The sequence below is a fragment of the Aulonocara stuartgranti genome (genome assembly GCF_965226115.1).
Source record: "Aulonocara stuartgranti genome assembly, chromosome: 19".
Lineage (NCBI taxonomy): Eukaryota > Metazoa > Chordata > Actinopteri > Cichliformes > Cichlidae > Aulonocara > Aulonocara stuartgranti.
The window spans coordinates 10,096,973-10,121,733 of record NC_138955.1 but is presented as its reverse complement, the minus strand read 5'-3'; the positions used below and the strand labels follow the sequence as shown (position 1 = coordinate 10,121,733).

The 24,761-nt window shown below is 41.0% G+C and overlaps 1 protein-coding gene across 2 annotated transcripts in view; it reads left to right on the top strand.

The window, feature by feature from the left end:
- plekhh1 (pleckstrin homology domain containing, family H (with MyTH4 domain) member 1) overlaps positions 1–24,761 on the top strand; it is a 33,404-nt gene that overhangs the window by 2,667 nt on the left and 5,976 nt on the right. For both annotated transcript variants that reach the window (XM_082516901.1, XM_082516900.1), the window contains exons 2-19: positions 2,491–2,662; positions 12,367–12,429; positions 12,890–13,039; positions 13,139–13,222; positions 13,336–13,417; positions 13,525–13,707; positions 14,942–15,690; positions 15,922–16,000; positions 19,623–19,714; positions 19,847–19,994; positions 20,202–20,338; positions 20,454–20,564; positions 20,843–20,929; positions 21,297–21,455; positions 22,615–22,695; positions 22,787–22,966; positions 23,064–23,175; positions 24,321–24,433. In XM_082516901.1, coding sequence (XP_082373027.1) covers positions 2,519–2,662; positions 12,367–12,429; positions 12,890–13,039; positions 13,139–13,222; positions 13,336–13,417; positions 13,525–13,707; positions 14,942–15,690; positions 15,922–16,000; positions 19,623–19,714; positions 19,847–19,994; positions 20,202–20,338; positions 20,454–20,564; positions 20,843–20,929; positions 21,297–21,455; positions 22,615–22,695; positions 22,787–22,966; positions 23,064–23,175; positions 24,321–24,433 — 2,754 coding nt within the window. In that variant the 5' untranslated portion in view covers positions 2,491–2,518. The remainder of the gene's footprint in view (positions 1–2,490; positions 2,663–12,366; positions 12,430–12,889; positions 13,040–13,138; positions 13,223–13,335; positions 13,418–13,524; positions 13,708–14,941; positions 15,691–15,921; positions 16,001–19,622; positions 19,715–19,846; positions 19,995–20,201; positions 20,339–20,453; positions 20,565–20,842; positions 20,930–21,296; positions 21,456–22,614; positions 22,696–22,786; positions 22,967–23,063; positions 23,176–24,320; positions 24,434–24,761) is intronic.

Here is a 24,761-nt window from a genome sequence, read left to right as displayed (position 1 = left end):
AAATTGCCTTCTGCATTGCTGTAAACCATCCCATGATTGAGGGCTATACTTGAAAAGGATAAAATGACTCCAGTTTAATTCACGTTGGGCTGTATTGCTCCCACACACCTTGAGAATAAACTAATTCTTGACAAGCTGGTGTTGTGGGGTTGATTTTTATCTGCATGCACTCTGAGGAAGTGAGCAGAAAACATTTCTGTAATCTTTATTTGCCTTCCCTCCTCACCTTGAGCAAGTTTAACTTTACACTTGCTGATTATTCAACTGGGATCCTGGCACAGGTTGCCCTTAGCTTTAACAACCTTTAATGTCTCCAACAAGCAAAGAGCACTAAAGGAATTGGTTCAGGGAGAATTAGCATAGCAGTGCTGAGAGTGTTTAACAAGCAAATGGCTTGTTTACACCCAGCTGTTTTAGCTCCTGGAGGAGCATCTGGCGTTGTCTTTCCCTGTTCTGCACAGTATGACCCAGAAGGGCTTATTCAAGCCAAGGGATCCAACCTCTTACCCACAATGGCGTCTGGCTTTGCATGACCCTCATACCCTCCAGTTTGCCCCAGAGAGAGACAGAGACACAGGGGAACTCTTGGTAGATGGACCTTGACTGTCCAGGCTGGGCACAGCGGTTGGCTGGTAAAACCTCCACTCGCATGACTTCTGTAATTTGTTTTCTAGGCCTGTATTTACGAGCATGCTAATTGTAGGGAGCGCCATGTTGCAGTTATAGTTGCCGGACTTTGAACGTCTGCTGTTCTGCTGATGGTGTCTGGCTGCACTTTGAGACTGGATGTCTTTCTGTCTGAAAACTCAGCTTTTATAACTTCCTTGAGCTTCATTTGTTTTCATTTTGATGTGCAAATGTTCACACAAACCTGCACATTAGGCACACAACCTCAAAGCTGATCATTAGAACTACTTTTATTTCGGGATGTTCACACAGCAGGCCTTTAACCTTTTTAAATGAGTATCTTGTCGAGGGAAAAAAAGCCACCAGTCAATCGTCCTCAGGTAAAAACAACTTAAGCGCCCCAGTTTCCCACATTCAGAGCTCGGTCCATTCACTGTCACACATTCTTTCCTCCTTTCTTTGCTGCAGCAAGCTGGTGCCCCCTCCTTTTTAGCTGTGATGGGACTGTCATGCAGAAAGACACTATTGTGCTGCACAGGATCCCGTTTTGCTCCTTCCTTGTAATTAAGAAGGGATTGCATAGGGGGGAGGGCAGGGGATTGGGTTAGTAGGTAATTTGGCTAAAAAGCAGAGCACTGACCTGCTTTGTGGCTGGCAGACCTGAGAGCCAGTACACATGAACCGGCTCCCCCACTGACAAAAAGTCTCCCTGCTGAGGTTTTGTTCAGTGTGTGTGGGCATGTGCAGAGACTAAGAAAGAATAAGATAAGATAAGATAACCTTTATTAGTCCCACACGTGGGAAATTTGTTTTGTCACAGCAGGAAGTGGACAGTGCAAAAGTTATGAGGCAAAAATTAGAATACAATAAGAATAAATACAGTACACAGCTGTACAGAATAGAATAAAATAAAATACTATATACAGTAGAATAAAATAAAATAAATATACAATAAGATAAAAATAGAATACAAATACTATATACAACTGAGTAAAAATACAACGATGACAGAAAGGATTATTGCACTTAGTATTATTGCATATGTATGGATGTGTGTGCTTGATCAGTTAAAGTCTTTATTATGGAGTCTGACAGCAGTGGGGAGGAAAGACCTGCGAAATCTCTCCGTCCCACACCGTGGGTGCCGCAGTCTCCCACTGAAGGAGCTGCTCAGTGCTGTCACAGTCTGCTGCATGGGGTGGGAGATGTTGTCCATCAGGGATGACAGCTTAGCCGCCGTTCTCCTGTCACTCACCACCTCCACTGGGTCCAGAGGGCATCCTAGAACAGATCTGGCCCTTCGGATCACCCTGTTCAGTCTCTTCCTGTCCCCAGCAGAGATGCTGCCGCCCCAGCAGACCACGCCATAAAAGATAGCAGAAGCCACAACAGAGTCATAGAATTTCTTCAGGAGTGGGCCCTCCACTCCAATAGGAAAGGCAAATAAAAAATAATCCTGTGGTGATCTCTCTACAATGTTTATTTATGTGCCTAACACTTGTGTTTGCATGTAGGTTTCTTTTTATGTGTCACAAAGCAACACAGAAAGTAAGAGGAAGCTTTCATTAAACTTGTGTCATTGTGGATTCATCGTTAGTATTTTCCTTACTCACGTTTCGTCAGTGAATCATGGGAAGTGTGGTCAGCAAAGGTTTTGTGCTGTAAATGAAAACAGAAGCTGAGCCTCGTAGGGAAATGCCTTTCCAGGATGATTTTTTTTTTTAACCTCCTGCTCAGGGATGTCATTTTCAGTCTTTGATCAAATTTGCAAATTTTCAAGTTTGTGCAGCCCATTCATAACTATTAAAGTCAAACCATGCAGGCCCAAAGTTTACAAGCAGATTTGTGTTTTCTGTATTTCAGTCCAGAGGAAGAGCCCTGAATTCTCGCCATGGCTGACGTGTTGGAGAGCAGCGGGGCAGGAGCCGCTGGAGCGGCCAGTGTGGATTGGCAGAAACGCTGTATCGCTCTTGAAATGCAGCTGCTGAGGTTCCGGCTCCAGGCAGGGAAAATCCGAGAGCTGCTGGCAGAGAAGGTGAGAGTGAAAAGCATCATGGGTAGTAGTTACACATAGAAACTCTGCCCAAAATCCCCAAATCATTCTCTTATTCACTCATTTACTACTCCCTCTTTAAAAGACACTAGAACTGTATTGACATTTGGGACGTTTAACAGTTATTGGCACAATTTTCCAACTCTTACAGGTTCAGAGTTATACTACAGTAACATAGAAATATGGTAATGTTGCTTTAGAACTTAGTGCAAATGCTAATTTGTTCATTTCATTTTGTTAAAAGTGTAATTGAGAGCTTAATTAGTACTCCATGGTGTATTGGTTAAGACATTTCGATTGCATGTGAATGGTTTTGGGACTGGGAAGAGATGCAAAACCCCTGGAAGAGTGGCGTCAGGAAGTGTGTCTACAATGAGGTGACTATGCAAATAATGGAGCAGCCAAAAGAAGTTTAAGTGGCTCCATGGTGTAGCGGTTAACACGAGACTGATTTAGAGTTCAGACGTGATTCTCTGTAGAGTCTAAAATGTGACCTACATAAATGGCTACATTGTTGCCAGCGTTCATGGTTGTGCATGGAGCATTATCAAAACATATTTGACCCTCATATCCATTCCGAAAGTTTTTTGCAATCTCCTTGATTTTGATCACATCTATGAGTCCTTCCATTGGGGTGGTTATGCTGTTGCTGATAAATTAAAAAATGATGGCAAACAAGTAGGCTAGAAATGCATACAAGGAGTTGACAGTACTGAACAGGCCAATAGTTCTAGACGGCATTATACTCTAAGTTTTTAGAGGAGTGTGCAGTTACTTATCACCAAGTGTAAATTCCTTAATACACAAGAATGATTCCCATTTCAACACCAGTCAAGCTCTTATGGGGCCTTTATAATCTGATCCTTATTCAGTCAAAGTGACACAGTTATAGCTGTCATGTAGTGGAGCTCAAATCCTGTCTTATTGGTTTTTGTACAAGGTTAAAGATGTGTGCGGCTGTGGCTCAGGTGGTAGAGTTGGAGGTTGGTAGATAGATGCCTGACTGTGCTACCAAGAAATCTGTCAAACAAAAACGTGGTAAATTTATCATAAAATATTGGTTTACAAGCCTCAGAACCATTTTTTTTGGTAAGGACTGAGTTTTAAAGCCTGAGTTTTAAAGTTTGAGCCTAATATAGCAGTGATGTGGCACGAATAGTTTAGTATGAACTGCTTTTGGCTTTTTGAACCATAATATTATGGAAATTTGATTTAAACTTATCATGCTACTTTGATCTGCAAAATTAGACATGCCGCTAGATGTTCTGAACAAACACTCAGATCACATTGCTTCATCACCTTCTTCTTCTTGTGATCTGGCAGTGTGTTTAAAGTGTTTTGTGCATGAGGAAACTATTAAAGCACGTGACTCAGTTAGAAATACAGGTTTGGATGACTGTATGTTTATGAGTGCGAGGGAAGACAGATGAGCTTATCCAGCTTATTTGGTAAACACTCGGTCCACTCATTGTGTGTCATCAGAGGTTGGCTGCAGTTTAAGCCAAAAGGAATATTTACCGTTTAACTCACTTCTGGTGCTTACCCTCAAGCTGGGGAAATAACCGCCAATCGCTGGCCAAATGCTTGTAAAACTGTGGCTGTTATAAAGCCTGTCTACCAGACACTTTGGAAAGTAATCAGCTGTCATCAGGAGATTCAGCTTTCTGCTTAAGATTTGTTGGTAAAACTGGAAATGTTTGGATTAGAGGAAAGCATGAGTTTAGCAGCAGAAATCAATTTTTGTGTTGATCTGATTTACATATGGACGGGTTTTGAGTTCGGAATAGCTTTCAGGTACTTTTATTTGCCACAGTGTTCACTTGCTTTATCATTTGCACTTCCAGATTTGTGGAGTGGTTCGGTCAGTCAGTCAGCAGTACGTTTACAGTCCAGACATAACCCTGTAATTGTTGTGGATGGCTGCACCAATAAGCTTATAAAGAGATAAAATTAATATTGAGCGCAACCGAGTTCATCTTGTATGTTACTGTTAAATTGCAAATGAACTACAGTAATCTAACTTAAACACAATATTGTTACTGATGTTATTGTTTATATTGCTTAGCTCTTTATAAAGCAACCTCTTAATTTCTTTCCCTATGGTATCAAGGATTTTCCTGGGTATTGGTATCAAGTACTGTGCACGTTATGTGAAAGTTGTCCACCATATCGGATGTAATACAACCACAGGCTGCTACGGAAAGATTTGTGTTCCCCGACCTATTGACACTACTTCCTGGATGTTGCTGGCTTTTGTCGGATGAAACCATAAAGAAGACGCTGAACCAAAAACCTCTGAGTGATTGCTTTGGTTGATACAGACTGCCATGGTTTAATTTCACATCGTATTCACCGCATTGCAAATACTCACTACCTAGTAACTCAGTGATATTAAAACATGAAAAAGTGTGAAAAAGTTTCTGAAGAGACAGTTGCCAGGAGGTCACTGATTGGTCTGCAGGCTGGGGCTTTAGGAATCATTTTCCTTGTGATTGCTGAAGGAACTACTCATAGCTACTCAAAATCAGTCAGAATATTAATTTTTCCCTCACGACTAGTGGTTGCCACATGGTTAGCAGATTAGACTCTAGGCCTGGGTGTCTGTGATTTTATTTACTTGACCCTACATTGTCAGTATGATTGCCCACAAGTTAATGTCACATGGTTAGTGGTCACATGTCTGCAAAACATCAATACTGGACATGCTAGGGAAAAATCTGTATTCCTTGATTGGTTGGCAACGGTTCACAGTAGTGGTGTGTGATACTGCATATTTTGGTATCGATCCGATACCAAGTAAATACAGGCCAGTATCGCCGATACCGATACTTTTCAATAAATAAGGTGGATGCATGCAAACCAGTAAACAAATGAAAACAAACAAGTACTGTTGAGAAACTATAATACAAAAATTACAATTAAAATTCTCAACAACAACAAACAACAACTGGTGAAAATATAAATATTATGTAAACAACTTAACCCCTCCCCCAAAGCGTCTAAGACTATGTCCACACTAGCCCGGATAGATTTGAAAACGGCGTTTCCGTCTGAAAACACTCCACATCCACACTAGCATTTTCAGTCGTTTTCACAGAGTTGTGCGTCTACACTGAAACGGACGAAAATGCTTACGTTCTAGTACTGCGCATGCGTGAAACGCAAGAAGATTCTACCTGCCTCATTTCTGTCTGCCGTTTATTTACTTTCCGGCTCTTTGAAACGTCGCGGCAAAAGGTCGAGGAAAAGCACCGAGTTTTTTAAATGGACTAACAATGAGGTGGAGTTGTTGCTGCGAGTAACACAAAAAGTACAAAGTTACCAAAGCGAGTGAGAATTAAATAATTTGAAGAAAAGCTATCTGGAGCATGTACAGACTGATATTAATCTTTAATAGGGCTGTCTGAGAGCAAACAAAACAACTGCTGTATAATGCCCTGCGCTATCTCTGTGTAATTGGTCACATGACTGCATCACATGACTAAAATGCATCATCGTTTTTGAAAGTCTGCGTTTTTGAGTGTCCACACTGCGACGGGACAGCTCAGTTTTGAACTGTATGCTTTTTCAAGAGCGCGTTTTTACTCGGAGAAAACGCCGTCTCGGTGTGGACGGGAGGCCGAAACAGAGAGAAAATGATGCGTTTTCAAATGAAAACGCATTAGTGTGGACGTAGCCTTAGTCACGTCACGTGACAGCGCAACAGCTAAACACAAGAGGGGGTAGGGGGAGCAAAGTGTGCCTGTTCTGTGCTGACATAGCAGCAGTGAGTCCGGCGACCAGGCTTCTTTGTCTTTCCTGAAACCACAGCATTGCAAACAAGAGCGGAACTTAAAGTAAAGAATCGATCTCACCAGGCTAGTATCGATCCAATACCGATGCCGACTTGGTATTGATATAATCAATATTTGGATCGATCCACCCACCACTAGTTCAGGTAGTTACTGGCTCTTGCTGGGTGAAATCAGACAAAAGGTGTTGTACCAAAAATAGCAGAGATTACCGATAGAAAAGTTCAAGAACTCGCATGAGTTTCACTGTCATCGACAGAAGTTGCCTCATCGACTCGTATACCGTCTCCTTTCATAAAGTTTACAATCTACTCCAGAGTAAATAACAGTGGACACCAGCTGAGGTAAACTGCAGACTGACAGCGCCCACTTGTCACAGATAAACAGCAGCCAGAGTTTTCTGTCCTACTGTTAGGATTATGCACTTGAGTTAGGAGGGGTAAGAAAACAGAATTAAGTTGACTGTAACCTCCAATCTCCGACATCTAGCAGAGATATTACACACTGTACCTTTAAGGTCAGACATAATTTGTGCTTGGAGCCTGGAAGGGTGAAATCAGTTCAATGTCAGATGCATGCAGCTGCGCCATGTAATGACTAGAAAAGCTCAGGCCTGGAGTGCATGTGTGAGGGAGCTATACTGTATATTCTCACTGTTTGTTTCTCATTTCTAAAACACGAGAGTTCAAACTTTTTATTTTTTTGAAAAGTGACTAATTACTCTCTTTCTCATTTTCTGTCCAATAAAAACCACACATTCATTGTTAAATGTTCTTTTTGGCAATGCTGCTAAAACATTCGTTTTTCTGTGAAAAGGTTAATCAATCTCTCACTTACTCCTTCGCTCGCTCTGTTATAAACATATACACACACTGTAAACTCTGACAAACACAAACACACAGTGCGGAGCTGGGTTTAAGTGGAGTCCCGTGCTGCTGAGTGTGTTTTTTCTGAGCTTTCTTGAGGGGGGAGGGTGCTGAGTGACTACCATTCCGTCATGTTATTGCTGTTTGGAAAGACTGCTTCACGCTCTTCATCTCCTCTCTTGCCAAGTTAGGAGTGTTTTACACATTGACCCACTTTGGTATGGAAAAACATGAAAAAAAAAAATTGACGCGGTTGCCTGTGACATGGCATTTATCTCGAGAGGCTGACGGAGAGTGAAGGAGAAAAGAAAGAGGGAAGGAGATGCCCCATTTGCTATGCGAGGAGTGTAACAGGAAGATTACTGCATTCAGGAATTTGTTTGAGTTTTAACTGTAGACTGGGAAAGTGTAACCTATGGTGGTTGGCAGTTAGCCTAAAAAAAAGAAACTTCTCCATAAGAATTGAAGAGTTTCTAAAATAGCAAATGCAGCTTTTGGAGCCACCAAAAAGCCAAAGTTAATAATTTGAAGGGAGGGCATACATGTTAACAAATGAACGGTAATCTAAAGGAAACAAAACTAGCAAACTTCATTTAAACACACTGACTGAAGTGATCAAAGCAATAAAATCCTCCCTAGAAATGACTAAAATAATACATTTAGTTACAACTGACCTGCCATTCACAGCATTTTTAACAAATACATTTTTTTTTAACTCTGTACAGAAAAGAAAACTTTAGAAGTCAGAGGGACCCTTCACAAAAGGTGACTTTTAGATGAAAAGTTCAATCAGAAACCTCAATGGGAGTTGGTGGATTTGGAGCTTTGAGGAGGTAAATCCAGAAAGTTTAGAGTTTCACATCTAATTAGGAAGTCCTGGCTATACCTCATTCAGAGGAATTTTTAAATTGGGTGGCCTTCCCACTTCTAGGTTTCCTTTCATTACTTGGCTAATTGGATGCTGGACAAATTGAATTAATCTCTCCCATAAGCCTTACATGGCCCCAGGAGTAAAATGCTGTTATCTGACTTAGACAAGTGTTCTCAGTCAGCAAGGAGGGCTGCAGAGAGGTCACCAAGTACACACTGGTGTGCATAAACATTTATTTTCATGAGGAGACTTGTTTGGATCAGCCGCCTTTTTAATAGTTTAACTGTAAAAGTCTGGACTTGATATAAAGACTGTTTAACTTCTTTGTAGCCTATGAAACCTTCTGACATTTTATCGTCTGTCTTGCTGATAAAATTACCTCTTTTCCCCATGTCCATGCATGTTTCATTGTAAAAAGTTAATTTAAACATAAGGAAATGCATAATGGCAACCGGTGCCTAATGCTCACCTCACGTATTTATGCGTGTATTATTATCATTTCTCAGTATTTTATTTCTTTAACTTGTTTTGAGGGGAAAAAAGCGGTTTTAATATTTAATAACTGAGTGGGAGAGTTTAGCTGTCAACTGTGCAAAGTTGATGTTTAACATTGGGAGGCAGGTGAAACGCCTCAGTAGGCAAATCTTTTACTGTGAAACCCGTTTTTAGACGGTTTATCTTTTACAGTTTTCTCTGTAATGTAATGTAGTGGCCCTTGTGATCAGTGTTAACCATAAGTATTATAAAAGAAAAGAAAATTAATTGTAACTATGACATTTTGGGATCCTTAAAGAATACAGTCATGTAAAAAACATTTTCACAGTTATCCAGTCCTGTGAAAACTGAAATGCATCCTTATTCCGTACATCTCCAAGACCACGGAGATCTTTGGTCATAATGTGCAGCACCATAAACACAGCATATCAGCACAGACATCTCATACTAACTGTCAAGCACGGTGGTGGAGGGGTGATGTTTTGGGTTTGTTTTGCCACCACAGAACCTCTTGCAGTTATTGAGCCCAATAGATCTATCTTACTGACATGAGTGCAAATGTTTTAAAGCAACAGAATGAAAATGATTTTGGTAGAGGCAAGTCTGGGTTGGGAATGGAGGAGAATCTCCGATTTAGATAATCAAGCCAGCTGGCTTGAAATACAATCTGTGGGCTCAGATTTCTGTCACTTGGTTTTGGCAGCAAAAGCAAACAGATCTTTAGTTGTGACATATCTGTTAGCTGCCTGGGAAATGGATGATCTGCTGTCTCTTGCCTGCTTTCATTTTATCTCCACCACTCTGTTATCAGTCCCGCATGAATTCCCATGAGGGAAAGACACAGTCAATATAAACCTAAAACAAAATTACCTACAAGGTTTTGCCTGCGAGTGTGTGAGAGACACACACTGAAGGATGAATCTGGTAACATTATTATCAGCATATCCTTTAAAAAGAGTTAAACAGCTGGGTTCTCAAGTTTTACGTTACACAAATGGGAGGTGCATTTGTTGGAGACTATTTTCAGTTATGGATTGGCTACCCTATAGAGTATTTATGACAGTAAGACATGTATGTGGGTCCGACTCCAAATAAACTACCCAGTGCAAAAGTGTGGCTCACTGATGTGTTTTTCTGGGGTCATATCTTTGGCCACTAAGGCAGTAATTGCTAGTCAAATTAGTGTGGATTTAAAGGATTGGGAACAGTGTAGTTTATCAACTGCTTACTAGTTCTTTCTCTAAAGAATAACTTTAGAGAAACAACTGGAAAATTTAATTTCCAGCTTATCTATTTTAAGAATTCTCAGCAGCACAAGGTGATGTGTTGCACTGTGGGCTGACTGATTCAGAATAGCTAATATAACTGTGTCACTCCTGTTAAGCAACTCGGACTTCAGTTGGACTGTTCCATAACTAAACAACCAGAGCTTAAATAACAGTTCCAGATTACACTGTCTGTATCCATATCTCAAGGCTTAAGGTCAGCTTGTTGCCATCAGCTTAGCCATTTGATTATATAGACTGACTAATCAAATCAATCCAAGCACTCGGTTTATTTTTATCGCTGCAACAGCACAGACTGTTTAAAAACTGTATTCAAAAGCATTCCTGTTCATTTATCATTGTCACTCCATATTACTTTGATCAAACTAATTTATGACTGTAGTTCTAGCGCCTTATGTGTACAATTTGACTTTCTGTAAAGACCACACAGGAGGGTTTACATTAAGATTGTTTGCTAGATTTTACTTTAATCCCATGACCCACAATCAAACAACCAACTCCTTCTGTCCACTAAACACGATGAGGCATTTCTTCAGGCACAAGCCAGTGTGCTCCTAATGCTGGTCCTAAGCCTGGATAAATAGGGAGGGTTGCTCGAGGAAGGGCATCTGGCATAAAATCTTTGGCAAATCAAACATGCAGATGATCAATAAGAATTTCATATGAGTTAGGTTAATAATGACCGCCTCTTGTGTTGTTGGCCGGCTTGGGCTTGGTGGAAACCGTCCGACTGTTGGCTGAAGACAGTGAAGAGAGAGAAGACACATTTGGAGGAAACAATAAAAATGGAAAGAAGGATCCATGAATTTATGGGCATTTAGATGGTTAGTATGACAGAAGGGGGATGACGGGTGATCTACTGTGGTAACCCCTTAACTAACCAGCCGGAAGAAGAAGCGTAAATAATTAATACAATCTGAACCTTTTCATTGGTCCGTGTGTTGCATGCTTTCTGCTGAAACTTGTGTTGAAGTATCGACAAACTGCATAAACTGCAACAATGTTTCAAAAACTAAATCAAATGTTCCAAATACTCAATCAGTTAAAAATGTTAAGCACTCCCAGAGTTCTTATCCTTTTAGAAAAGTGCTATTTTCCCAGAACTTCCCAAGGTAGAGTTCCTTCGAAGGTTCTTTGTACCTGTGAAAACTGTGTGGCAGAGAAGTCCAGACTGTGACCTCTGCAGTACTTTGCCATTACCTAAAGTCCTTTTTAGCCTCTTCCGATTCCGTTTTGTTAAATAAAGACAAGTATGGGTTGAGCTTGACTCATGATGAAGGCTTTTGACCTTGAGGTGAGCAGTCATCCAACCACTAACCATCAGTCTCCACCCACATCTCCCATTGCAGATGTGCTCTGGCTTTAGTGAGTGTTAAGCCGGCTGCAGGGAAGTGTTCAAATGTTGTGAATGTTGGATTCTGGGAATCAGGGGGCCTTTGTCGAGGTGATGAGAAGGCATAAAGGAAGATTGAGAGAGACAAAGAAAAGGGGAACAAAAATTTCGAGAGGAATTCAAATGCATCTCTCAAGCAGAGTGAATCCATTAGTATGTTTGTTCTCCTTTCAGCAGGGTCACTGACCTCGTAAGAAAAGGTGTCCTGTGTATTCTGTGCAAACACTTCTCTGTATGTGTGTGTGTTTGAGAGAGACAGTCCTTGCAGATGTGTGCATACTTGCAGGATGGACAGTGTTTGCCTTTGAAAGCATGAGTATGCATGCTTGCACAAAAGGTGACGCAAGCTTGTGCACACACCCTAGCATTATTCCATCACACTTGTGTTTGACCAGAAGTAGTAGAGTGAAAGATGTTCAGCCTCGTCTGAGGGCCTCTCAGCTATGACTGCAGTATGCCTATGTCCTTTTGCTCAAGGTGTAATTCATTGTTAGATGTCCTCAGACTTTGTTGAATCCTCATTACCCTTTATTTTACTTTCTCTGCCACTTTCACTGTCCTGTTACTAATTCTGAAATGTCCCATCTATTAAAATGCTTTCCTATTATAGCTGCTCTGTTAAAAATGTCTCACTACATTCATCTTTTAAATGTCTTTTCAGTAGTAGTAGTGATTATTAAGGACTAAGTGTGTTACTTTTGCACACTCTTGCAGGTGTTTGCTTGTATACCAGGCAAACTTCTAGCTTGGAGTTACATCCGTACAACAAGGCCTGTATGATCTGTGTTAATAGCACCTGTAGATGGTTTTTAATCTTTAAATTAAACATAACTTTTCACAGAGGGCAAGAAGTCAACCTTTAACTTAGTGAGAGCCTGGGATTTTCCCTTGACCACCCAAGCCTTCAACCCACTTCCTTGGCAAACAGAGACAGCTGACCCAAGTCAGAAACCATTTTAACCTCATCTTTTGTCCGTGCTTCAGATGCAGGAGCTGGAGCAGAGAGTGACCGAGGCTGACCAGCGGGCTGAGCATGCTGAAAAACAGGTAGATGGGCACCATTTCAGCTTATACTTGACTCACTGTACTCATCTTTAGTAGGTGAACGGTGTCTGTATATTATTACAGCAAAAGAAAATCCAGCCTGACCTGACAGTTTTTTTTGTAAGCCTTTAATGGGACTTAATAAAAGGATTGTGTGGTTTTAGGATTACAATCCTCATAGATATCACACATACTCAGCCACTTTTGGTGTCAGGTTTAATCTCTAATTTGCTGTCATTACTGTCTGCTCCAGGTGTTTTCCCCAAGTGGTAATTTAATGGCACCATTTCTTCTCTTTTTTTCTTTTTCTTTTTTCTTGTTTTTAAAAAACGATAAATACCTAAGAGCTTAGAAAACTGTTCTTTTGGCTTTGTGTAGTGCCCATCAAAATTAAACAACCACGTAAATTTGAGCTGTCTTTTGGCCCTGCGTGTGCATTCACTCCTCTAATTATGTATTTCAGATCCATGTCATGGAAGAGAAGCTGAAGTCTGCAAACATACAAACCAATGAATCCGAGAGCTCGCTGTACAGAAAGTATCAAGAGCTGACCAATCAGGTTCAAGAGAAAGATGCTGTAATAAAGAGATTAGAGATGCAGCTGGAAAAACAGGTATGTCTGGAGCCATCAGATAAAGAACAGAAATGTCCATTTATGTTCATGAAGTGTATGTTGAAAAATTCCACAAAACCTGTTTTCTCTGGCTTATAGATCTTAGTCAGAGCCCAGGAGGCAAAAGTCATTGAGGAGAAGGCTGCCAAGATTAAAGACTGGGTCACCTTTAAGCTAAGAGAGGTAACATATGTATGGATGCATCCCTAATAACTTGTTTATATAGTTTATTAGTAGTAGTAGTACATTGACTTAATGTTAATTATGGTTAATGTCGCATATATGCTGAGTTACAGATGGAGCAAGAAAACCAGCAGCTGAAAATGGCGAACCTGAAGCAGACAGAACAGATAATGTTGCTGCAAGACAAACTGCAATGTGAGTACTGTGCAGGTGTTTAGAGACTATAAACTATAAAAGTCAAAGTAGAGAAACACTTGAGATCTCAGACTTCAAAATATAGTGGCGTTGTCTTTCTTTTCTAGCCCTCTTAGAGAAACCTACATCCTCTGCATCCCCGGCCACTTCCCCGGTAATGGATACACACCTGGTGCCCAACAGCCCCCTATTTCCTCCCAGCTGCCCTGGCACACCACCTGCCCAAGATGACAGCTGGAGACAGACAGGTTCCCGCAGGGCCAGCTCAAACATCAAGACCCCACCAGCAGGTGTGCTGTCCTTAATTTGTATTATGCTGGGATGGGGAAGGAATGCAAGCTGGGCACATCGCATGACCAGGTAGAACCAGTAACAATGGGGGGAAACTTGAGGCTGATTTTAAACCATTACAAATTCAGATGGGTATCCAAAATGTTTATTGCTGCTTATTAGTCCAATATAAAAAAAATCAAAGAGTAATTTTTAAATAATATGAATAAAATATTGTGAAAAAGTCTTGAGACACTCCTCATTTCTTTATATTATGCTAGGGAAATGGGTCCAGTGATTTATTAATACATGGAAACACAAATGGAACTACAGTGTTTACAATTCTAACAAGCTTGAAAGTCTGTATTTGGTATGACCACCTTTATTCTGCAACACAGGCTGAACTCTCTTAGGCAAGCTTTCTTCTAATGTGCTAAATAGCCTTCAGGAATAGTTCTCCGGGTTTCATGAAGGACATCCAAAGCTCTTCTTTGGATGTTTGTTGCCTTTTGTTTTGCTCTCAGTCTGGATCCCACACTGCTTCAGTGATGTTGCTGACACGATGATGGTCTGACAAGGCCAATCCATAACTTTTCAAATACTGCTCATCTGCTGGAGATTTTATTTAAGTCTACCACTTCTTCTTTTGTTCTCCACATGTTGTTTGCTCAATTTCTTTTAATCACACACTGCACACGATGCTGAAATATGCAGTTTTGGATAATGGCTATTTGGGAATGACCTAGTTGGTGCAAAAATACTGTTTTATGCCTGTCAAACTGTTATCTTTGGCATGTCATCAATTCAGCTAAAGAAATTGGTGGAAATTATGTGTTTTTGTGAGTGGCTGACAGTAACAAATTGGCTAAGGATACAATTAGAAATTGGTGTGTTGCTAAGTTGTCTGTTCCATGTTGATACATCACTGGCTCATCCCTTGGGTTAGGCGCCTTTTTTTTATGCTTGAATGATTCATAGGCCAGAGTTAGGTGAGTTAACAAGCCAATGAATCATTCTTCAGGACTGGAATGATAATGAGTGAAAAAGCATCCAGTGTCCCAAGAAAACCTTTAAAACACCATCAGAAATCCCAGAAAAGTATTGCTCAAGGCCACTTTGAAAAATTACAAGAAAGTCTAGCTCCTTGAAGCGTGGCACTCTGTGATAAACAAATGTAATAAACCATTTTTATCAGCATTCTCCGCTTCTTTAATAGGCTGTCTCAGATTTAATCACACTCTTGTATTTCCTCAGATGTGAAAAGGACTCCTGAACAAGTCAGTAAAGGGATTTGCCTCGGAGACCTCACTCATGATCTTCTCTCTCAGAGTCGGAGCAACACTTCTGTTTCCATCAGTGCACCAGAGCTTACAGAGGGTCAGGCAGGGTCCTCTGACAGAGACAACTCATCTGATGAGCTCAATAGCAAGTTTCGCTCTCAGTGCCTTCATTCGTCCTCATCCTCTTCATCTTCATCTTCGGCCTACGAGATGGCACATGGATCAAGTTCTCCAGAGTCGTCTTTTATAATGGCACCCAACAGTGTGCTGCTGTCTCGTTCCCCCTCCACCAGCAATCCCTTTCCCAAACCTCACCAGCCACTGGGTAACCAGTCAGGCACCAGCATGACGCTACCTAAGGTACGGACTCCCCTCACCCCCAGAGACAGCATCCAGCTGGTCAAGAAGCACTACAGCCAGCCTCAGCCCAGCCTGGACAAACTCCACCACCTCAATGTTAACATAGACATTATGACACCTTCTTCCACCTCCTCCACTCTTAAGAGCGCAGGCACCACCTCTTCACCTTTCTCTCAGGTTGTGGAAGAGACCGACATTGATGATGGGCTCCCAGACAGCATGGATGGAGTAGTGGAGGGCCCAGCGTCAGATGAGCTGTCCCGGGATGGGGTTTCATTTGTGGGGCTTGCAGAAGAGTTAGACCGATTAGATCCGGAAGTTCTCAAACCGCCAACACCGCCTTTACATCGATTCCCTTCGTGGGTATGAGAGACAAGTATTAAATATGCAACATATGAATGCTTCTTGTTTTTTGTTGTGTTTGTTTGTTTTTTAATGCATGCATTACCTTAATTTTCTTAATGTTTTGCAGTATGTCACGCTGTTTCCTTAAAGATTTACCAAGTGCCAAAATACCTATCTGTCTCTTTGAAGGTGGTAGTCATGTTTAAGTTGAATAATCATGAATATTTCTGACTGTGTTGCTTTCTGCAGGAGAGTCGGATCTACGCTGTGGCTAAGTCAGGAATGAGAGTGTCAGAGGCCAGTCTTGGAGGCAGAAGCCCTGGACGAGGTGAGTCCCCTGCACCCAGAAGCAAGAAGCTAGTCATCCACTCAGTCATCAAAACGGTTATACTATAACAAGGAATTAAAGTCTGTAATCAGGATGCCAGAAAAAAGATTTTCTCCACTATAACATTGGGTTTGTGCTCATTGTTCTGCATCTGTGTCTTCAGCTTGGGTGGTGGTGCTTCTGTTGTGGGAAGTGAGTCAGTACTGTGAAGAGGCATGTCATTCAGCTGATGCTTAAGCTGATGTGTGGGTTGAGCGGGGTCTGTGTGGGTTGAGCGGGGTCTGTTTGGATCTGTCATTGCTGCTTTTGATGTCACTTCCTTTGGCCTGAGGCTCCACACACCTGTGCAGGTGTGGGCTGATCTCCAGGAGGACTGCCCCCTCCCTACCTTGTCTTTATTTAGAGCCTTGGAGGGGGGGTATATAGAGAGGCTGCTTTTTAATCAGCTGCGATGAAAGGATTTGGTCTGGGTGTAATTATTGCTGCAACATCATCCATTTTGTCAGGATGCAGGAGCTAAAGTTTGACAGCACTTGGACGATTGAAATTTGTAACTGCTATGTACATGCAGCTGACTGCCAAATCACTGTTATGGATTAAGTTGCTGCTTGCTCAGCTTTTTCAGCTTCCAGGCATGTTTTTCTCTTAAGCTGCATCAGTGGCAGGCAAATTCAGGTATCCACCCAATTAAACCATGGGAAGTAATTTTTTTAAACTTTGTTTTACATGAAGATAATTTAAAAATTTCCTTTCAGTGGATAGAAAAATGTGTAAAAATGGATTTGTCCTGACTTGTCTTACTTTATAGTAGAGTACTTTTTACCTTTTAAAATGGTAAAATGCATTAAAAAATGTTCTTAGTGTGAAATGAAGCACAGTTAAAATACATATATTAATCAACATCCTGACAATGACTGATGTGCTTTATTAGATTTGCTAAAAGTCCTGGTCAGGGGCAATAGATGGATTCTGGTTGACAAGAAACATGCTGGCCTTAAAACACTGCTCATTCGTCTTTGACGTTTGCTGGTGTTGCAGAAGGTTACCAAACTTTGGAGTTGCAGAAGGCTAACACAGCTAGCACAGATGTGTGGAAGTAAGAGTGCATTGAAACAAAGATGGCAAGGGAGCAAAGTTAGGAGGAAAACAAAGCTGAATATTATTATTTTCATTGTTATTATTATTATTATTACTGTAATTATTAGTTAACCAAAAAGAGACAAGTTGCTATCATGATCAAGTGAAGGAAGAGAACAACAACAGTTAGAATAAAGTTAAAATGTCTAATGATACACAAACAAAAAATCTTTATCTCCACTGAGCAGATGTATACAGCCAAGACACTCTGCCACTGTAGCTGTCCACTGTCTGGGTTTATCCATATGATCTCATTGCTGATTGGAGTCAGCTGCCAAGGGGAGCGCAAGACACACCCACTGGGGCAAAGTCACAGCAGATCCTGCTCGGCCTGTAACGCAGTATGCTGAAGTCCGATGTTGTCGTTAGAACAGAAAAAAATGATTTATTTATTAATTTTTTTTGCCTGTCCCATTTGGTACTTTAGCCGTCAGAATTGTTGTCTGAAGGCCAACGAGGATACCCAATGGATTTACTTTACCAAGTGGATCATCACGGCCTTGCCGTATTGGTCCATTTGATCGACCTTTGTTGTTATTATTTATTTTATTTTATTTTCAGTTGTTACAGACGGGAGACACATGACTAGGGGATAGGAAAGGGAGAAAGAAAGATGATGGAAAAAAACAGAGGGGAAGAGGGACAGTGAGAAAGGGCACTTAAAGAGCGAAAGAAGAAAAAAAAACTCCTGGATCACCTGTTGAGAGAAAAAGCTGCAGGAGTGTCTTCATGCACTGTTTTCTTCTAAAGAACTGACGAGCCAGAGGAATCATTAATTTAAAATAATAATAATAATAATCTCAAACAATTGGAAGATACTCGGTTGTGTCATGGCTAATGTGGCTAAAATCGATTTTGATTGTAGCAAAGGACTGCTGGAAAATGTTGGAGACTCTTTTGATACTAGCAAACTGGATTACTGTTTTTTCCTTTTACTTTACTCACTGTCCTCACTACTGTATACTGTATTCTGATCATAGTTTATTTAATCCCAGTTAATCTACTCATAATTGTGCATTTTTTTAAGTCTTTTGACACTTAGAAATAAATGACATAATCATTTCTGTTGTGAGCTCCGGTAGATTTTCTTTGTACACAGGCTGTGATTGGCTGACCTGTGCTCCTGCTGGTTCCGAGGTTGTTTCCTGCTCAACTATATTTTACAACCCATACACGCATGTGACATGAGCCATTATGGCTACTTGGATATAAGCTTTAAATTTCCAGATTACATAATGTTACTTGCTGTTTAGTTCTTACCTTTTTAAAGAATATCTTCCTCTTGTGTTTTCTCTTTTTTTATATATATCTTTCTTTATTTCAGACAGTAAAGCTATCACACAACTAATGTTTCATCTTCCTGGAAAATACAGACACTGTATCCTTAGCTAGCAGACAGCTGCATGGAAAACGTTCACGTGTCATAAATGTGTATGGCGGAATCATGTAGCGATTTAAATGTCTCTGTGGCATCAGCTAAAATGACCACCAATTTGCAGATGAAACCACTTTGTATTAAACGAACTTAAACCACCAATTAGTTACTCATTAACTGAAGGTGCCAGAATGGATTTCTGTATCATTCCAACCCACTTTAACCCATGGTGGGCAGCAGATCTGCAGTTGGTTACATGCACTGTTTTCCCCGCTCTCTCTCTCACTCAAAGACCTCTTCGTAAAAGTGCCGGTGGATTTGAACTTTTTATTTTGAACCATAGGCCGTTTATCATCTGAAAAGTGCCTTAAAACTCTAATAGCCAGAGAGAGGCAGCTCCTCAGATCAGACTGTATAGAAGCTTACGGGAAAACAACCACTCAGCCTTCTGAATCTGAGTTTAGTGTTTCAGTTACTAGTGTGTCTAATTGAATACAACATGACAGGAGGTAGAGCAGGTCACCTACTAATCAGAAGGTTGGGGGTTCAATCCCTGTTTGCTCCAGTCTGCAAGCCAAATATCATTGGGCAAGATACTAACCCCAAGTTGCTCTCTGATGCATCCATCTGAGTATGAATGCATGTGAACATTAGATAGAAAGGACTTGCATGGAAAGAGCATAAAAATAAGTGCTTATGTGAACAAGGCAAGTTATATAAAGGGCTTAGATTAGAAAAGCGCTATATAAGAATCAGCCCATTTACCATTTTGTAAATTATGGCCGTTTGGAGTAAAAAAGGATGGTAAACCAAGGGTATGTTTTAGGTTATGGCTAACTCATGGGTGTAGTGTCCCTTGGGTTTGACTTTGTTTGTTGCATTCAGTTTGAAACAAAAAGGCAGCAGTGGCTAAAATCCTCATGCCGACTTTGTTGACTGGATGACATCACATTGGCCATATCTCTAATGTAGTTAATAAGTGGAACAGAGCTAGAAATCAGTGCTACACAGACCACTACTCCAAACATGTCTATGGGGCATATAACCCTAAAATAAGCATAGACCTTGTTAAAAATGTTCCTTGTCCTTTAATACATGTTTACGCTGCAGGATCCAACTTACCCCAGTATCCAGCAGCAGGCCCATTCACTCAGCTGATCTATAAGAATATCAGCGTACCAGTATACACCACACTGAAAGGGGTGAGTGAAATTTTCTTTGCGTTTTCACATTTGCTTAACTTTGTCCAGTTTGGATGCTAATATACAGCCTAACACACTATGTGTTGCACAACACCACCTTTCATCTGTGTTATTTTATTTTGTGTGCTGTAGAAAGCCACTCAGATCAGCAGTGTGCCTCTGCCAGATGATGACTCTGGGTCGGAGGACGATAGCAGCTCTCTGGCCAGCGTGCGAACCTCCATTCTGAGCCCTGATAGGAAGGGAAGCGTCCCTGGCAGCCCGAGAGCTGTCAAGAGAGGTGATTGTTATGGATTACAGTGCAGACGGCACAGAAAAAAAACCAATATATGCAAAAAACTGCATTGCAACAGTGCAATAGTCTTGAATCTTTTGTTCTCTGTAAAATATGAATATTTAATTGCAATGTTGGCCTTTACCAACACTCCTTAAGTTACCTTGCCTCTGTGTCTTCTTCTGTTTTCCCCATGATTCTCTGGTACCCCAGGTGTGTCCATGTCCTCCATCAGTTCAGAGAGCGATTATGCCATTCCTCCTGATGCCTACTCCCTAGACAGTGACTACTCTGAACCAGAGCATAAAGTCCAGCGGACCTCATCCTACTCTTGTGAGAGCACTGGGCCTGTGAGTAGAGGCACCTCCACTTTAAACTCTTTAATCAAGATAATCACTAGTATACCAGCAATTAATCAGTCACAGTTATTGAGTATAACTTTACCTGTGCTGTTTATGTCTGTAGGAGATGCTGGAGAAGTCTGGATATCTGCTCAAGATGGGCAGTCAGGTGAAAGCCTGGAAGCGCCGCTGGTTCATCCTGAGGAATGGAGAGATCCTGTACTACAAATCTCCTGTGAGTGTGTCTCGCTTCGAGCATGCCTGTCTGCTTCCTTCTAAGGTTTTTCAGCCTGCATGGAAAACATTGTAGAAATATTTCTAAGATTGGTGTGTTTAAGTACAGGATGGCTGCAGTAAAGGCATGCGTTATTTACAACTTTTATATCTAAATTTAACAAAAATGTTCATTCGTGCTCACTGCATTCTTTGTTTTTTGGGTTTGTTTGTTTTTTTGGTTGTATTTCTGTATAATCTTGGACAGAAGTTGTGATGCTTTTACGCATGTGTTTTCAGAGTGACGTGATCAGGAAACCTCAGGGTCAGATTGAGCTAAACTCTTCCTGCTGTATAGTACGTGGAGAAGGAGCGCAGACATTTCAAGTGAGTGCAAACACACTGCTTTTCTGTAAGAGATCCCAAACATAGGATACCCAAAATTGGCACTACTACTCAAAGCATTTAAATTATTGGTTAGAATCCACAGTTTTAAAACTGTAAGAAAAAAAGAGACAGACTTTGCACTAGGATGCTCATTCACACACAGCGTGCTTAATATAGCACTAAATAACAACAGAGCTTTACTGCTGCATACCACAGAAGCGGCCTGAGATGACATCAGGTATAGCATCGGACTGGAATGTTTTCATGGCTCTTCATAAGCTGATTCTGATCTCTTCTGACATGATGCTGCTGTCTCAGTTGGCTTGGCTTAGCATTTTTCCCATATTTCTCTTTTCCATCTAATCAGCTGATTACAGAGAAGAAGACCTTCTATCTGACCGCGGATTCACCCAACATCCTGGAGGAGTGGATCAGGGTTCTGCAGAATATACTCAAAGTCCAGGCTAGTAGCCCACTTACCATGGAGACGACTGCAAAGCCCTCTGTGAGAGGTTGGCTTACGAAGGTCAGAAGTCATTATTTAAACATTTTTAGTTCTAGTGAACCAAACAAAATATAAAGATGGATAAGAGACTGCACAGTGATCATATGTGGGCCTCTGGTGAGAGTGCATTCAGATTTGTGCAGTGCTAAAAGTTATATCAAAGATCACACTGACAATCACAACTTTAACAATCTTGTCATCCGAATCTCAAAGTAGGAAGCAAAGTATTTCGATATGATATTAAAGTTCTGCTTGTTGGGGTAGTTGTATAACACTCAAAAACATATATTTTTTATAGGCTTTTAGAAGCGTTTTGTCTTTTAAAGACAATGCAGGAAAACATGGCAGATATAATCCATAATACAGTGGGCACTCTTTAAGTGAGGATCGAATAGAGCACTCTTAAAGCAGATTCTTAAAAGAACTCCTTCATGTTGGGACAACACCACAAGATTAGAGCTGTTGGAACACTGCAGAGCTTCTTTCCTCTTTCCTTCCACCTTCCTCTAGTCTCCCCCTGCCTTTTCTTAACTGAGGCCTGCTTGTTTTGCTAAAATTAAAACACTTAAACATCTGACGCGTGCGTGTGTGTTTGATGACTTACTGGCAGATGACTGACAACCCCAAGCTAAGATGATGGAGCCCTTGTCCTCTCACCAACACCATACTCCCTTCCTGTGAGTTGGCTTTGATCTGTTGTGACATGATAACAGATAAGGCTGGGGATGTTCTTCCTCTCAGAGCTTAGTTAACCTCGATAACCCCCTTCTGAGGGAAGCACAGCTGGCTTTGTCTGGAAGGCATCCTCCAGTGACATCATTGCTCCATTCAGATACAAGAAACGCTTTGAAAGAACCCCTTCTCGGGAAAATGACATGTGATTATCATCTCCAGCTGCATCACTGTTTAATATGACACTGAATGAATGCAGCAGGGGAGTCGTGTATGTGGATGGACTGTTTTCTTTTGGCAGGAATTAGCTTGCACTTTACTTCTTAAGTGATTTTCACACTGGCTTCCCAACAGATGGACAGAAGCAGAAATTTCCTAATGATCATATTTCAGTCTGTCTAGAAATTCACAAGCTTTCTAATATCATAGATTCATTGTAGTGAGTAACTTCCTGGTAACTTTGGATTTGTCCTGAAACTTTGCTTATTTTTTTGTCTTGTGCTTTCAGGTCAAACACGGCCACTCAAAACTAGTGTGGTGTTCTTTGGTTGGAAAGGTTTTCTACTACTATCGCAACCAGGAGGACAAGGTCTATTAAACAAACATCTCTCTACTCCTGACATGACAAGACTTATTTTAGTGCTCCCTAGCTGATGCTGATTTGCCTTTCTCTTTTTCAGCTTCCTCTGGGTCAGCTGCAAATGCGGGAGGCATCAGTTCAGGAAGTAGATCGCTCCTGCGATTCAGATGAGGACTATGAGGCAGGCTCTCGAGGTTTTCTCTCCTCCCACTACACCTTAGTGGTCCAACCGAGAGACCAGAGTCCTACATATCTGCTCATTGGCACCAAACAGGAGAAGGTAGTCCAACAATAAATATGTTAATGAGTTGTTTTTCATTCAAAAAAAGAAATAAAATTCTGTTTTCATATTAATTAGTATGTTTTATTTTACATAGGATACCTGGTTGTATCACCTGACTGTAGCAGCTTGTAGCAATGCAGCCTTCAAAGTAGGCACAGAGTATGAGCAGCTCATTGGTAAACTGCTTGATGCTGACGGAGACCCTGGTAAGAAATCCATATTTCTCAACAAAAATAGTTCAATCATATCCAAACCTTTCTGATGTTTTTTTCTGATGTTGTTATTTGATTTTAATTATTGACAGCAGATAATTAACAGGAAAACACCAGGGTGTTATAATCGCATAGTCACTATCATTAGCTCGTAAGATAGTGTTTTAGTAACCCAAAACAGCGGTTACTTTGTTACAAAAGTTTGTACTTTATCCTGGACAAGCCCCCGCTTGTTATGGCTGGCTCACTCAAGTACATTAAAAGAAGAGAGAGCAACACAATAACAATTTTCATTAAGCAAATTTATTATCATAATCTGACAAAAGGTGAATAAAAATGGGAGAACTATAACTCAATCAAACCAAAGTAAATGAAAATCAAGTTGGGTGCCTCAAAGGCAGCAGCCTTCAAGGAATAGAGAGAGCCGTCTTGAAAGGAAGCCAGGTTATATAGGCTGCCAATCAGGTGACGTCATTTCATTTATTAGATTTCATCGATTAGCACTGTTGCCTCACAGTAAGAATGTCTTGAGTTTGATTCCATCCCCTGGCTGGCTTTGGACTTAAATTATAAAAAAAATGTAAAATGTGTAAATTTTTGTAATGTGTAAAATTACAAAAACAGCTCTGGTAACTCATCGGCCAAATTGTCTTGTAATTATACAGCAGAATTGTTTTGCTCGTTGACAAAAAAGTTCATTTTTTAGACACTTCTATAGTAGATAAAACCAGGAACAATGTTTATTGGTTGATTACTTTGATATAGTATGAATAGCCATGATGCAGGACTTTTTCATTATGATAAGCTATAAAACTTGCAAAATTGCAGTTCATATTTTCCAGAGTGCCCAGTGGGCCAGTTTGGTGTCTTTGCTGGGCCAATTCTGGCCCCCAGGCCTTATGTTTGACACCCCTGGCTTAGAATATCTATAAGTGGGTATAAATGCACACACTAGCATGCTGCATGTTATTTTGATCTACATTGCAGACACTGTTTGAGACTGTAGCACCGTATATGAATTTTTATCAGCTGTTGAGTCATTAAAGCTTTGAAACTCAATCTTTGTTTGTCCGTGTGTACTCGTGTTATATTTGTGCCTTTTTATATATGTGTGTCTTTCACCGTCCGTCTTTTCCCAGAGTCTGTGTTGTGGAAGAGTGAGGCCTTGAGCTTCTGTAAGGAGGGTCTCCGCTTGCCTCTCACCACGCTGCCCTCTGAAGCTCTGCAGACAGAGGCTCTCAAGCTTTTCAAGGTCAGTGTGCCCACCTCTCACCCTTCTCTTTCTTTTGTTCCATCCCACTTACTTTTGATTATGCTTTTCCCTTTTATCCCTTTCTCGGAATCCCTTTCCACTTCTCTATCTCCCACTCACTGTGAGGATCTGTTCAAGACATCATCCATCCCACTCCAGTTTGTCCCCCTCTTTAACCCCTTGTACTCTTGGATGAGCTCTGCAGCAGTCTCCCCCCCCCACCCCACCCCTCCTGCCACTAAACCAGATCAAAGGCTGAGGACCGAGGGGCCCAGCTCATCAAAAGTGTTGAAGATAGATAATGGCCTTGATTATCTGCTTTCATTGA